General features: G+C 40.1%; 1 protein-coding gene across 2 annotated transcripts in view; it reads left to right on the plus strand.

Annotated features, from left to right (window-relative positions):
• Positions 1-16,825, plus strand: part of SLCO5A1 (solute carrier organic anion transporter family member 5A1) — a 167,529-nt gene that overhangs the window by 90,613 nt on the left and 60,091 nt on the right. Inside the window, exon 4 of one of the 2 annotated variants that reach the window (XM_062189557.1) lies at positions 12,429-12,593. The exons of the other annotated variant lie outside the window; for it this stretch is intronic. Coding sequence (XP_062045541.1) covers positions 12,429-12,593 — 165 coding nt within the window. The remainder of the gene's footprint in view (positions 1-12,428; positions 12,594-16,825) is intronic. 2 annotated transcript variants of the gene reach the window in all.

The raw sequence follows: 16,825 nt of genomic DNA on the forward strand, positions 1-16,825 counted from the left end.
CTTTTGCTGTTTGCCACACAGCAGGAAATACCACTTGCTAGTGTGTTCTGTAAGGGGAGGGAAGACTTGTGATTGGGTAACCCACAGGGTCGTTAGTTTCAAAGAAAATAAGCAAGAAGTGGGGGCACAGAGGTCCCAAGTGGCCATATTGTATATGATAAGCAGTTGACTTTCCTGTTTTTCTTTTAAACATTTATTTATAGTTAGAAAGAGAGAGAGAGGAAAAGAGAGAGACTTTTAACCTGCTGCTTCACTCTCTAAGTGGCACAACACTTGGGGCTAGGCAGGCCAAAGCCAGAAGCCTGGAGCTTCATTCAGATTTCACATGTGGGTCCAAGCACTTGGACCGTCTTCTGTTGCTTTCCCAGGTGCAATAGCAGGGAGCTGGATAGGAAGTGGAGCAGCCAGGACTCAAACCAGTGCCCATATGGGATGATGGCATTGCAGATGGTAGCTTAACTCAGTATACCACAATGCCAGGCCTTACTCTTTTTTAGGATTTTTAAATATTTATTTGAAAGGCTGGTGATGGGACAGAGAGAGAGAGAGAGAGTGAGAGAGAGAGAGCTATCTTCCATCTGCCGGTTCACTCTCCAAGTGGCCACTACAATTGGGCTGGGCCAGACCAAAGACAGGAGCCAGGAACTCCATCTGGGTCTCTCATGTGGCTGGTAGGTGCCCAAGAACTTGGGCCATCTTCTGCTGCCTTCCCATGCACATTAGCAAGAATTTGGACTGGAAATAGGGCAGCCTAGACTCAAACTGGTGCCTTGATATGGGATGTGGTCATTGCAGGCAGCAGCTTAACACATCATACTGCAATGCCAACCCTTGGTTTTACTTTTACAAAAAGTCATGGGTAAAAATGGTTTTATGTGATCACATAGTAGGTATGGAAACAGGCAGGGGTAAGCCTTCTAGGCCATTAAAAAAGTTGTTGAGATTTTCATGGCATGATGATGATGATGATGGTGCATCAGAAGGCTTAAAAGTATGTATATGATAGGAACCAAAAGATTAGCAATAAAGAGAAAATTCAATGTATTAATTTATAAAAGAGAATCAAAGCATTTCATGGAGAGATGTTTAAGGAAGCTGTTCTGTAATTTGTACCCAAGGGATCTTAATTTATAGAGATGATTAAGTGGTGGCATGAAGAGGTTAATGCCATTGAAAGAAGAATATATTATCACACTTACCAAGGAAAGGGCGCATGCCACACCATCCAGGACCTCAAGGGAAGCACCAGGTTTGGTCAGAGGTAGAACTAGGAATGAGGACTGGAGTCTTTATTGGGATTTTCCCAGGAAGCAGTTTAGGATGCATGAATTTGAGTGATGTTGGTGGACTCTGGGTGATCAGTAATCTCTGTCTGGTATCTGGTCCTGTGGGATTGGCTTGGTGCTAAGAGTCAGATAAAAAATGCTTGCAGCAGTGAGGTGGGATTGGTTGCTTTGCTTCTGAAAGATGTGCTCCCATTGCTAAGCCCTTTGCTATGTCTAGGAATTGGCTAATCCTGGGAAGGACAGTCTCTCTTTGGACAGCAAGATTTCTAGGATGTCAAAATGTTATAACATGCAAAAAGTAAAAACACTCCCCAGATGGCTGCAAATGGCCAGGGCTGGACCAGCATAAAGCCAGGAACCAAGAACTCCATCTGGGTCACCCATGTGGGTACAGGAGCCCAAGCATTTGAGCCATCTTCTGTTGCTTTCCCAAGTGCATTAGCAGGGAGTTGGATCAGAAGCAGAGCAGCTGAGACACAAACCAGTGCTCTGACACGGGATACCTAAGATCATAAAGATAGAACATACTCACGCTAACAAAATTTGGAGAGTGCATATAAATATAAAGAATAAAATAAAAACCAAATCCAATTCTGTTCCTAAAAACCAATGCTTCACTTTTTTATGGTACAAATGTATATTTTGAAGTTAGAGGTGACAATTGCATAGCATTGTGACTGTACTAAGTGCTACTGAGTTTTCCCACTTTAAAGTCATTAATTTGATGTTAAGTGAATTCTACCTTAATAAATTTTTAAAAAAATAAAGTTTATAATTCAATTTTTAATTTAAAAAATAAAAATTAAAAAAGGTATATTTTACTTGAATTTAAACATAAGTGAAATAAACTACACGGGCTGCTAAACTCCAAGGAAAGCTCCTGTCCCAACTAGAAGAGATACTAAATCTGAAGATGTCTATGTTTGTTAGGTAGTTAGTGTTTATTCCTGGGTAGAAATGTTAGTTTCTAGTTATTAAAATTTGGTCAACTGCTTCATAGTAATAATGTTTCATCTATTTTGTTTAATAACAAGCCCTACTGCTCATCCTGTGCCCAGTTTAGATTTTTTTAACTTTTATTTAATAAATATAAATTTCCAAAGTACAACTTTTGGATTATAGCAGCTTCCCCATCCCCATAACCTCTCTCCCACCCACAACCATCCCAACTCCCACTCCATCTCCCATTCCATTCTCTATCAAGATTCATTTTCAATTATCTTTATATACAGAAGATCTATTTAGTATTTACTAAATAAAGATTTCAACCATTTGTACCCACACAGACACACAAAGTATAGAGTACTGTTTTAGTAGTAGTTTTACCGTTAATTCACATAGTACAACACATTAACTACAGAAATCCTACATGGGGAGTAAGTGCACAGTGATTCCTGTTGTTGATTTAACAATTGCCACCCTTATTTATGACGTCAGTAGTCACCCGAGGCTCTTGTCATGAGCTGCCAAGGCTATGGAAGCCTCTTGAGTTCACAAACTCTGATCTTATTTAGACAAGGCCATAGTCAAAGTGGAAGTTCTCTCCTCCCTTCAGAGAAAGTTGTCTCCTTCTTTGATGGCTCGTTCTCTCCACTGAGATCTCACTCACAGAGATCTTTCATTTAGATCATTTTTTTTTCCACAGTGTCTTGGCTTTCCATGCCTGAAATACTCTCATGGCTTTTTAGCCAGATCCGAATGCCTTAAGGGCTGATTCTGAGGCCAGAGTGCTGTTTAGGACATCTGCCATCCTATGAGTCTGCTGTGTATCCTGCTTCCCCTGTTGGATCATTCTCTCCTTTTCAATTCTATCAGTTAGTATTAGCAGACACTAGTCTTGTTCATGTGATCCCTTTGACACTTAATCCTATCATTATGATCCATTATGAACTGAAACTGATCACTTTGACTAGTGAGATGGCATTGGTACATCCCATCTTGATGGGATTGAGTTGGAATCCCCCGGCACATTTCTAACATCACCTGAATGCACCCGATCTTGTCTGATCTTGGAAGTTTAGATATTTTTTAAAAGGTCAAAGTAACAAAATTGATAACCTTCATTTACTTAGGGCTTTCTAGAAGAACATCATAGAGAAAAGTTGATGTGCAAGCAGGATGTGATCAGATAGAAATGAACACATGAATGACACCTCACAGGGAAGCAATTTTCTTGCAACTAGAAAAAAAATCAGAAAACAAATAGAAGGTTAAAAATCTACTAAAATGAATAGACATTAGTGAATTTGAATCTTGAAGAAAATGTCAAATGGTTCCATGGGTTCTCTAGTAATCCCAGCTAACACATCAAAAACATTTGAAAAATATTTATTGCTTAAAGAGTCAATTGCTCAGTTAACTAAAGGTTCAAGCATCTCAAATACCTCTCTCCCAGAGAAGCTGGATAAATAACATCTGTGTATTTCCTATTTCTTCTCCCGATAGCAGCTTAATTTTCCTTTAATAAATGTTTTAGTTTATAATCTTATCTAAATCCCTTCAAGATTCTTTTAAAATTTTTTTTCTCTATTCTCATTTTATTTGAAAGGGGAGAAAGGGAGAGAGCGGGAGTGAGAGAGAGAGGGATTTGCTATCTGCTGGTTCACTCCCCAACTGCCTGCAACAATTGGGGCTGGGCCAGGCCAAAGCCAGGAGCCAGGAACTCAAGCTGGTCTCCCACGTGGGTGGTAGGGACCCAAGTGCTTGAGCCATCACCTCCTGTCTCTTCAGGTGCTCATTAACAAAGAGCTGGTATCTGGAGGGAACTCCTGATATGGCTCCCTATGTGGGATGTGAGTGTCCCAAACAGCACCTTAGTTGCTCCACCAAATGCCCACTAATTCAGGATTCTTTAGCTTTAAAGCACCATACTTTGGGACCAACGCTGTGGTGCAACGGGTTGAAGCCCTAGCTTGAAGCTCTGGCATCCCATTTGGGCATTGGTTCTAGTCCCAGTTGCTCCTCTTCCAATCCAGCTCTTTGCTATGGCCTGGGAAAGCAGTAGAAGATGGCCCAAGTCCTTGGGCTCCTGCACCAGGAAGAAGCTCCTGGCTCCTGGCTTCGGATCAGCGCAGCTCTGGCCATGGCTGCCATCTGGGGAGTCAACCAGAGGATGGAAGACCTCTCTCTCTGTCTCTACCTCTCTCTGTAACTCTGTCTTTAAAATAAATAAAAATAAATCTTAAAAAAAGCACCATACTTTAAAAAGAACCATTGATTCCACCTTTGTTCATGTTTTTCTGTTTTTGGAAGTCCCCACATGGACCACCCACCATATGACATGCATTCTTAACACCTAACCCATCTCCAGCAGGCAGTTATGTAGCTTTGGAATGAACTTAATTTTCTTACAAGGGTCTAGGTATTGTTTTGGACAAATTATTACTGTGATGTAATAAAGAATGAATGTTAAATAAATACATCCTAAGTATACATTTTGAGCATCTACTATAGGCCAGATGTATGCTAGGAGTTGCAGATGGACAGATATCCTAAGTTCCTGTTCTCATGGCCTCTGTAGCCTCCTGAAGGGAACAGACAAGGTAGACACACACAGCAAGAAAGAATTCATGACTACAGATATGAACCAAGTGTTGTGGGAGCACAGAGAGTGAGCCCCTGAGTCTGTGTGGGGCAGCTGTAGACAGAGGAGAGGCTGATGCTGAGGCTTGATGGACGCGTTTGACATTGGCCAGGGATGTTTGTGGGGAGAACTGTAAACAGTACAGAGAGAAGAAATATCACAACTGTGGCTGGAGCCTGTGGTAGGGCAATCACAGGGCTTCTGACTGGAAGGGCAGGCTGGAACCTGATGCTGCAGGGCTTGGTGAAAGTGGACAAGTTCCTAGAAGCTGGTCTGCCTTCTCCTAGGCTTGGTCAGTTCCACCGTGTGCATATCTTTTTCAAATACATCATTTTCTTAAAAAAAGTTGATTTTGGTAGTTCAAGACAATGGCAAAAAGATGCTTTCAGGATATAAAGGACTGAAGCAAGTTGAAGCCACGTGAGATATGGGGGATGTGACATAAGGCTCCAGAAGAGGGCAGGTACCTGACATCCAGGCTTCTGGCTGATAGGTAGTGCCCACTGCCATCAAGGCCCATGGTCACTTGTCCTGCTGCATGGTGGCCTGAGGTGTGGGGCTCAGTGCCTTTTTCCCACTTTCCTCTCTCACTCGGTCATTTTCATACTGCCTGCCCAATTCTTTGCATGTCCCACTGCATATTCTCTGAGGGGAATGAAGTAGGAGGAGTGGTAGATTGTTGCTTGTAGTAGGAGCCCCACTGCCCCTCATAGCTGTGTGGCTGCCTGTGGGTAGTGCCTTTGAGTCCAGCCTCCTTCCCTGGTCTGGTTAACTCATTCTGGGATGTCAGGTCACGTGGTAAAACCCATGTAGCTTTGGCCTAAGGAGCCTCGGGATCGTAGACCCCTCTTCACAATGGTGTACATTTCTTACCAAGCTAGTCACCTCCAAGTAAGTTCCTCCCTCTGCCTACTTGAAAAGAAGATCAAGCTTTCAGATTTGCTGGAATTAAAGCTCATTTAAAGCTTTCTTCTTCTAAACAAAGACTGTAGTGTAATACGTACTCTAAATGGTTGACTTATTTTATGAATGAGCATGAAATAGTCACACATGCTAGAGCATGTTTGCTTAGTGGTCAAAAACTTGCCAACCTTTCAATGCCTCTTATTCTGCTGTGGTCTATGTGGCTTTGGTGGTATTGTCTCCAGGGGTAAAAGTTCCCGTTAACCCCATTCCTTATTGCTTCCAAGAGCATCCAGTCACACCACGCATCTCAGGTTTTCTGAAACTGTGAATAAAGGTTTGCAAGATCACTGGATGGGGACCATGTTAAATCCATGATAGCATGACCCTAGTGTGATTGGAATACAAGTTAACATCTGGTCCAGGTGTCCATGGTTGGGGGGGGGGTGGCTATCTTAGTGAAAGCAGCCAAGGATCTGCCAATGTATTAACATTTCTTTTAAAAGTGATTTCTAAATAGAATCCACCTTATTCCATATTCTCTTTAATTTTGGTGTTTTGTATTGAATTTTATTTCTACTTTACTACTGTCTAAGGCATTTCCTGGTTTTAGCCAACTTGCTCTTGGAATTGATTTGTAGGATTTCTTAGTAGTCAGTGATCAAGGAAAATTATATTTGCTATTATTATTTCATTACCTGTCCTTTGTTAGGCTTTTTACAATGACAGTTATAAAGGACACCAAGAAATTGATCTAAAATACATTCTGCAGCATAAAAAATTAGGTAGTTGGTGGCAAATTTATGGATTTAACAACCTCTTAGCTAACTCAGTTTTTAAAGTTTGTGGTTTTGAAATAATTTTGAATTTATTTAAAAGCTACAGAAATAGCACACACAAAGCTCCAGCTACCCTACACCCTGATTCTCCAATCATTAACATTTGTGGGAAGTTGCAGATGTAATGTCATACTGCCCCCTAATAGTTCAGTGTGTGTTTTGTAAGTACAAGGACGCCCTCCTCCATAACCACAGGACAGCCATCAAAGACGGAAAATTAAAATCGATCTGGTGGCATGGTCTCCAGGGGCGGGGAACATCCAGCCCATGGGCATATAAAGCCCACGATATCATTCAGGTCTTGTGCTGCCATGGCAACCGCAGGAGAGACTTGAGATTCAATAAATCTACAGCAGGCTAATTTTTGAAGTTGATAATTTTATACTACCTGCAACTAATGTTATCAGTATCCAAATGGCTCTTGACAGAGGAAAATGGGGTCCATGATTTCCTTGGCCCTGAAACCATAGACTCCATTCAGATTTTGCCAATGATCCCAATAATGCCACTGATGTTCAAGATCCAATCCTGGATCACATGTATTTAGTTTTTGTGTCTTTAGTTCCCTTCAGTCTGGATCAATTCTTTATCTTTCATTGTTCTCATGACCTTGATCATTTTATTATTATTATTATTTAAAGATATATTTTGTTTATTTTAAAGGCTAAGTTATAGAGAGAAGGGTAGAGACACAGAAAGAGCTCTTCCATCTGCTTGTTCACTCCTCAAATGACCGCAAAGGCCAGGGCTTGGGTGGGCTGAAGCCAGGAGCCTGGAACTCCATCTGGGTCTCTTAGGTGATGGCAGGGGCCCAAGTACTTGGTTCATTTTCTGCTGGCACATTAGTAGGGACTTAGATCAGAAGTGGAGCAGCTAGGGGTAGAACCAGTGCTCGTATGGGATACTGGCATCATAAGCAGCACAACAATGCTGGCCCTGACTTTGATACTTTTTAAAAAGTGTAAGTAATTAAATTTGTAGATTATCCCTCAATTTGGGTTTTATGATGTCTCTGGATTTATGCATTTTTTGCAGGTTTCCTCCTGAAATGAAGTTGTGCTCAGGATATAATAGAGACCCACAGTATTCATTTGCCCTATTTCCATTTAGGTTTTCTTTGATCACTTTAAGATTCTATTTGCCAAGTTTCTCCACCCTAGTAAGTATCATGTAATTATAAATCAGTAAGTAATTTATAAGTTATTTGTGGGGAAGTATTTTGAGGCTAGTCAGTTAATTCCTCTTATTCACACCTGTTCTGTTCTGTAAAACCACCATGAACATGGAATCAATGCATACAAAAGCACTATTCCCAGAACAGATACAGGGTTGAGTCCCTGACAGACTCATCGTAACTGTCGACCAGTCAGGGCTTAACCTTGCTTTACATGCACTTTGGTTTAAAGACTCTTTATTTAGTACACAATGTTGATTCACTGACATTGAATTCTTGGTCAAGAGTGCTGCAACCCATGCCTGAGTGAGGCCCTGTCTAACACATGTAGTTTCTCCACAAGACACCTCTCAGCCTCCTGTGCTTATCAACACCAGGCAACATTGCAGCAGCATGCTTGGGGGGCATTTAGAACCATGAAGTTACCAATAGAAAGCATAGCAAAGAGAGGTATGTGGGAATATGTTATCAGAAGGACCCTTGTTTATACTATGGAAACTGAAATAAGAATGCACAATGACACCTTGTTTCACTTCAGCTAGGAATGGGCTAGTCAGAAGACTGAAAATTTTTGCTGTTCTGTGCGTGACTACAAATGTCCTGTGAATATTAATTTTGAGGTTATCAATTAATTTAAACAACTGGGCAAATTAGCATACAGAAAGTTCAGGAATAATTGAGGATCAGTCATCTCTTGTTCCTGTTAGACTTTCCCTTGTCAGTTTTGGCATCATTGAGTCATTGTCCCAGTTGGTCGTTGGGAATCCGCCAAGCTGTCTTTGTGTGCTCCTGACATGGCCCCAGCATTCCATGAGCAACTCTTTACTTTCTTGTGCAACAGGATCTTCTAGGCGCCTCTTGTATTTTCTCCATTGCAACTCTGAAGTTAGACATTTCACCAAGGAGCTCTCAAATAGTGGGAAATGGCTCTTAGAAACCAAGAACTGGATGTTAGATGGGCTAATTCCTACTGGGGTGCCATTATTTCTAAGCCCTGTTAACAGACAGAATTGCGAAATATGTGTGTTTGCATACACATGAAAACTGATCACTTACACATCCTCTCTTATCTGTCATCTCTCTTCCTCTATCATCCACCCATCATCTATTATTTTATGTACTTATTTAACCACCTGGCTAAACCTTGAATACATACTAATACCTCCAGTTCCAGTCTCCGACAAGCCATTGTCTCTCTTTCCATGTTTGTAATTTTCTTCTTTGGCAGCTGGAAAACTACCTTCTACTCCTTTCAATGTATGTAGTTGCATATGTGAAAAAATACCCAGTGCCACCAGCAGTCTTGGATACTCTGGTCTCTACCCCTGCAGGGATGTAGGGTGAAACTTTAGCCTCAACAAAGAGGAAGGAGGAGGGGGAAGAAAGAAGGAAGCTCACTTAAAGTTATTGAAAAGTATGGATTTTAGCTAAATTCTTCCTAAATAACAGCAGAATTTTTTTAATGAAAGAAAAGAAAGAGCCATCATATATCTTTTTAGTTACCTTTGAAATTAGAAGCCTACTTTATCATGCCAAATGAATGTAAAATAAACAGTCTAATAGAGCGCTGTCTCTTAAAATATTCATGTGATGCTTATGTTGTCTTCTTATATTAAAATTTATTTTCTATTTTCTCCAAATGTTTTAGATTCAGCACTTTGGCTTTCAACATAGGAGCTAAATTTAATTTGAATCTTTAATTGTTGATGGAGAATTTTAACTTTCAAATTTTGAATTCAATATTTATATTTATTTATTTATTTTACACGAAAACTTTTTATTTAAGGTATACAAACATCATGCATTTCATAAATACAAATTTAGGAACACAGTGATTCTTCCCTCCCTTCCCACCCTCCCACTCTTCTTCGTCCCTTTCCTATTCCCATTCTTATTTTTTACTAAGATCTATTTTCAGTTAACTTTATACACATAACATTAACCCTATACTAAGTAAAGAGTTCAACAAATAATATGAAAAAACAAAAAAAAAAACTGTTGCTCAACAGTTGAGACAAGGTTTGTTCAAAGTTAGCACAGCTTAAAGAGTCAATGTCACTTCTATAGATTATCTTTTAGGTGCTCTTTTAGTTACCACAGATCAGGGAGAACATATAGTATTTGTCCTTTTGGGACTGACTTATTTCACTAAGTATAATGTTTTTCAGTTGCATTCATTTTGTTGCAAATGACAGGATTTAATTGATTTTTTTTACTGCTGTGTAGTATCCCATGGTGTATATATGCCATAATTTCTTTATCTAGTCTTCAGTTGATGGACATTTGGGTTGATTGCATATCTTAACTATTATAACTTGAGCTATAATAAACATGGAGGTATTGATAGCTCTTTCATATGCTGACTTCATTTCCTTTGGGTAAATTCCCAAGGGTGGATGGCTGGGTCATATGGTGGGTCTATATTCAGATTTCTGAGGAATCCCCAGACTGTCTAAAATGCAATCACTGTACCAGTTTACATTCCCAACAGTGGATTAGGGTACCTTTTCCCCCCCGCATCCTTGCCAGCATTTGCTGTTTGTTGATTTCTGTATGAAAGCCATTCTAATGGGGGTGAGGTGAAACCTCATTGTGGTTTTGATTTGCATTTCCCTGATGGCTAATGATCCTGAGCATTTTTTCATGTGTCTGTTGGCTGTTTGTATTTCCTCTTTTGAAAAATGGCTGTTTAAATTGGATTTAATGTTTTATTTACAGTGTTTACAATAGAGTAGAGGATAATTTAATGAAGTACTTTAATTATGTTTTTCTATGGTGTATTTAAAACATGTTAAAAAATCAAGTCTGCATCTTAACCTTCCTTTTAAAATGTTATTTGACATTGGAAAAATTATTTGACACATTAAATTTAATTTGAATTTTAAAATGATAATAGCAAATGTTCTTAATTTTTTAAGTTTTTAAATTTTGATGATAGGAGGCTAAGAATTATAGCTTTTGTAAAAGTTGTTAATTTTGATGAAACAGCTTTATTATGTTAGAGCAAAGTAGTATAATCTTTGAGATGACTATATTCTTAAACATAATGCAATGTTTACTTTTTCCATGAGGATATGTGAAGATTGTATAAATGTCCTTTGATTCAAGTTATAAACATGCAAAAACACAAAAGTATAAACACATGAGTCTTCTTTTTTTTTAAAGATATATTTTATTTATTTGAAAGGCAGAGTTACAGAAAGGGAGAGGCAGAGAGAGAGAGAGAGAGAGAGAGAGGTGTCTTCCATCCGCAGGTTCACTCCACAAATGGCCGCAACAGTCAGAGCTGAGCTGATCTGAAGACAGGAGCCAAGAATCTCCTCCAGGTCTTCACTTAGGTTCAGGGGCCCAAGGACTTGGGCCATCTTTTGCTGCTTTTCCAGGCCATAGCAGAGACCTGGGTCGGAAGTGGAGCAGCTAAACCGGCACCCACATGGGATGCTGGCACTGCAGGCGGTAGCTTTACCTGCTATGCCAGAGAGCCAGCCCCATGAGTCTTTTTTTATTCCTCTCTCAATTTTCATAGAGGTCAAACCCTTAATAGTTTGGTGTGATATATATTGAGAAGTATACATCTGACCACACATAAATACTATATTTTGGTCTGTTTGTTCTTTATTTTAGTTACACACACACACTCTACTTGTGTGTGTTTCTGTGGCCTGATTTATTTACTAACAAAAAAATACTTCTTGGAGTTACTTTATGCCAGTACATGCACCTCTATTTCATTTTTAACTACCGTATAGATTTCCATCGTATGGTTAGGCCATAATTTATTTAAGCATTTCCCACTGATGGACATTTAAGTATTTTCTCCCAATTTTTTCTGCTACACCCAAACTACAATGACATTACTTGCACCCGTGTCTTGAAGCATATTTGTGGCAAGTTCTGTGAAAGAAATCTGAACTCAGGAATGAAGCTTTTCTCTCTTCCTTGTGGGGGCAGCCCTGCAGATGCTGAAGTCCCACCTCTGCGTTCTCCTTGCCCATGAACTCTCAGGACTTTTTGTTTTCCAATTCAAAGTCCTTAGCAATGTCTGAGAAGTTGGCCTCGTCCCTCTTGGCTTTTCTAGCAATGATTATTTCCTGTTTCATGATGAGTCTGGAAGATCAGATCTCTGACATTATGTGCCCATTCCCTTCGCTGTGGGCAGTGGCAGTGCAGGGCCAGGGCTGGGTCAGCTCACAAGTGCATCTTCCCAGGGGAGTGGTGGTTGGGTGAAGTGGAAACTATAATTAAGGATTGTTTTGCAGGTCCTCTTACGTTTAGTAGACTTTGGATCCTAACAGAGAATAACATGGTTTTATTCAATGAAAAATTCAAGGAATTACTTAACAGTTTTTAAAACAGGAGTGACAGCTTGGGTATTACTTGTCAGGATGTTTGTGTGTGGGTATGTTTTTAGATACTTTATTTAATTTCCTTACCCTGGTATAAAGTTTAAGGGAAAAAAAAGCCATAAAAATTGATTTAATAAAGGAGATGCTTCTAAATGTCATCAGATCTTTCTATTTTTATTTTCTTGTGGCAAATGTTGCCAAATGGCTATTTCCAGTTCATTTCTAAAACAGTTCAGTTTTATTTTGTTTTCCATCCATTGTTTATAACATTCATTTGTCATTTTTGTCATTTTGTAGACCTACCAAGAGCAGCTGTCAGGATCTTAAGCAACATGACATTCCTTTTTGTGAGTTTGTCATACACAGCTGAGAGTGCCATTGTAACTGCTTTCATTACCTTCATTCCCAAGTTCATCGAGTCACAGTTTGGTATCCCAGCTTCCAATGCCAGCATCTACACTGGTAAGGCACTGCTTCTAGGGCTACTTACAAACATGGTCCTTTTGATCACTAAACTGAAATGGAATGAGTGACAACAAAGTGCAATCTAACATCAGAGTGTTAAGTTCATTAACAGTTACCTTTCCCCCAGATTTTATGAGGAGGAAATCCTGGAATGTGTTCTCTTTGAATCAGATTGCGTAACCATGTGGCATATTTACCAACTGTGTTTTAGAAAGGGAGATGGTTCTCAGCTTAAAAAATGAAAGAAGCACTGACATTCAAATGTAAATCTCAATATAACTTTTCAAGGGTTGGTGTGAGTCTCAAAGTGTTGAAGTTAAAAACATTGATAACCTGAAATATAGATCAGTTCATTGCAATTAAGGATTTCCCTTTAAAAATGTGAAGAGCTTTTATTTAAATTACCTGAGATGCTTAAAGTTAAAGAAGAAATTTTATGAATTTTATTTTAGGTGGTGTATGTACGGACAAGCTGATTTTTAGGAGTCTTCAATGCATGCATTCATACTACTGAGTACTTGAATCTTCTTTCGTTGGAAGTTGGATATCTAAAAACATAGGAACATTAGTTCTCAGATACTGGAAGAATTTTCAGTGTACTGTCATGCGATATTCTAGATATTTCCTTAGTGGTATCAAAGATAGCCAAATGACTATGTCTTTCTGAAGGGCCAGTTTATTAATAAAGTCTATTCATATAGTTGAAATGAATTTAGATAGTAAAGAATGATGGTAGCCTTTCAGATGACTTAGGCTCTTCCCTTTCCAATTTCATACTCAAGTCCGGGAAGCTTGAATTACTTGGAAATGACTAGGCAAAATTCTGTGGCTGTAGACAGATAAGTTGATTTGCAACGTGTAAGTAGTCACTCTATTCTCCACTTCATCTTGCACATCGAAAGACTGGAATTGGGGTGTGAGTCCACAACAGCAAATATTTTTATAAAGAATATACTGCTGTCAGCTATTGCCATGTGACCCAAAATGGTTTCTTATCTACCTTGGCTAAAAAAAAATGTGTTTTCTTTTATGAATATAAAATTTCCAGATTATTTTGCAGTGTGGTGCCAGGAAACCTAAACCTCTCATTTCTACTTGACTCTTCCACTGGCCCTTTTTGAGCAGTGATGGACAGGGAAAGTGAAAGTTGCTTACAACTAGATTATGGCTATAAGTGTGAAGCAGTCTCAAGTGTTCCCCAAATTAAGTGTTGATGTTGGAAGGTGTACTGGGAACGAATGTTGTCGTTGGATAAACAGAAATTAAGCAAAGTTTTATGGGGTTCTCTACTTCTGGTCTGTTCGTCAGCCTTGCTATGTCCAGTGTGCATGGAATTTTCCAGAGGAAGGTTCTTACTATAGTCTTTTCCAAGTTTGTTTAACCTCAATGAATCCCAATTGTTTCGGAAGCATCTATCTCATGGAAGAGCACCTCTCAGGACCCACACAGGGAAGCCATCCTCTGTGTATCCCCTGTTCCAGTCAGACTAGGGAGCAGAGCTGTCTGGATCACCCATTTCCCTCCAGATGTGCCATTTGGATCCCCAGGTTACTGCACAGTGGGACAGTGATAAGCTGGGGAGAAACTGATGTGTCTTGAATGCATGTTGACTAAAGCTGTCTCAAAATGACTGATGGAGACAGAGGTTCGATAGACAACACCTATGGAAAACATGGGGTGAACAGTGTAGCTGGACCTGGGATGTTTGGCTGCAGTTCCCTTGTGATGTGGTTGGGATAGCAGTCCCAAGATGTGGCCCACCTGGCCAGGTGAGTGCATGACTGGGAAAGCCTAACTCACAGGATGTATTCACCCCCTACTTTTTCTTTCTCTAAATACAAATTTATTTATTTATTTTCATTGTTTGGAAGTCAAGAGAGAGTGAGAGATGATGAAATTCCATTAGCTACTTCATTCCTCAGATGCCTGCAACAGCTGGGGCTTGGCCCGGCCGAAGCCAGGAGCCTGGAACTCAATCTGAGTCTTCCAGGTGTGTGGCAGGGACCCAACTACTTGGGCCATTACTGCTGCCTCTCGGGGTGTGCTTTAGTAGGAAAGTGGAATTAGAAGCAGAGCTAGGACTTGAACCCAAGCCTTCCAGTATGGGATGTGGGTGTCCCAAACAGCATCTTAACCTGCCCCAACCCTATGCTTTAATATCTGGATTAAAGATGCCATGTCTCAGAGTGCCAGTTCCATTCTGATTTTGTCATTAACAACTCTTTTATTTTGATAAAAGATTTGTATTCCCAGCTAATACTTTTTCTATCTTTATTTTTTAAAATTTTTTTAACTTTTATTTAATGAATATAAATTTCCAAAGTACAGCTTATGGATTACAATGGCTCCCCCCCCCCATAACTTCCCTCCCACCCGCAACCCTCCCCTTTCCTGTTCCCTCTCCCCTTCCATTCACATCAAGATTCATTTTCAATTCTCTTTATATACAGAAGATCACTTTAGCATATATTAAGTAAAGATTTCAACAGTTTGCACCCACATAGAAACACAAAGTGAAACATACTGTTTGAGTACTAGTTATAGCATTAAATCACAATGTACAGCACATTAAGGACAGAGATCCTACATGAGGAGTAAGTGCACAGTGACTCCTGTTGTTGACTTGACAAATTGACACTCTTGTTTATGGCATCAGTAATCACCCTAGGCTCTTGTCATGAGTTGCCAAGGCTATGGAAGCCTTTTGAGTTCACCGACTCTGATCTTATTTAGACAAGGTCATAGTCAAAGTGGAAGTTCTCTCCTCCCTTCAGAGAAAGGTACCTCCAGATAAGGGATAATCAGATTGCTTAAGAGTAAAGGGTGGCCTGTTATGTTACAGTAAAATTGAAAAGTAAAGTAAAATTGAAATATTTATTTATTTGTTTATTTATTTATTTTTTAAGAAAGCTTTTATTTAATGAATACAAATTTCATAGGTACAGCTTTAGGAATATAGTGGTTCTTCCCTCCATACCTGCCTTCCTACCCCAACTCCCATCCCACCTCCTACTCCCTCTCCCATGCTAGTAAGTCATTTTAAAACTCCCCTTTGTTTTTTGATTTTTTATCAAGTGAATCCTTCTTTCTCCCTGGGCATTGATTTGTATTTTAAATTTTTTTAATTTTTATTTTATTTTTGTAAAGGATTAATCTATTTATTCAAAAGACAGTTATAGAAAGAGGCGAAGAGAGAGAAAGAGATACCTTCCATCTGCTGGTTCACTCTCCAAATGGCTACAATTTGAAAGGCAAAGTGACAGAACCAAGGGGACATAGAGAAAGGGAGAGAGAAAGAGAGAGAGAGGCCAGCACTGCGGCTCACTAGGCTAATCCTCCGCCTGCAGCGCCAGCACACCAGGTTCTAGTCCCGGTCGGGGTGCCAGATTCTGTCCCGGTTGCCCGTCTTCCAGTCCAGCTCTCTGCTGTGGCCCTGGAAGGCAGTGGAGGATGGCCCAAGTGCTTGGGCCCTGCACCCACATGGAAGGCCAGGAGAAGCACCCGGCTCCTGGCTTCAGATCAGCGTGGTGCGCCGGCCGTAGTGCCGCAGCCGCAGCAGCCATTGAGGGGTGAACCAAAGGAAAAAGGAAGACCTTTCTCTCTGTCTCTCTCTCACTGTCTGCTCTGCCTGTCAAAAAAGAAAAAGAAAAAGAAAGAGAGAGAGAGAGAGCACTTCTATTTGCTCTGTCCCTTCCCAAATGGCCACAAAACCTGGGGCTGGGCCGAGCCGAAGCCAGGAGCAAGGACTCATCTGGGGCTCTCCCATGGGTGACAAGGGCTCAAGCACTTGGGCCGTCCTCTGCTGCTTTTAGAGACCATTAGCAGTTGCTGAATTGTAAATGGAGCAACTGGGACTCTAATCAGAGTTATGAAATGACGATGTCGCAGGCAGCCTAACCTGCTACACCATGTCAGCCCCAGTTTTGTATTTTTTAAAATAAGATTTGCTTAATTGGAGAGCTTTTATTTGTTGACTCCTTCCTATGCATGTGGAATGCATAGGGTGGAATTAAGACATTTATCTGAGAAACTGAAAAACAGCTTTAACTTTTCATCTGACAAAGTGTTCAAATTATATTTTTCATTTTTAAAAATTATTTTGACAAATATCTTGACCCTCTGTAGCGGTTTGCTGTTTGTGTCACATGGGAGAGATGAAGCTCTAGACGGTTCCAGAAGATGGGCTTTCCATCATTCTCTCATTCCCAGGATCACTGAGCACCAGTTCT

The sequence above is a fragment of the Lepus europaeus genome, chromosome 4 (assembly GCF_033115175.1).
Source record: "Lepus europaeus isolate LE1 chromosome 4, mLepTim1.pri, whole genome shotgun sequence".
In the NCBI taxonomy this organism is placed as follows: Eukaryota; Metazoa; Chordata; class Mammalia; order Lagomorpha; family Leporidae; genus Lepus; species Lepus europaeus.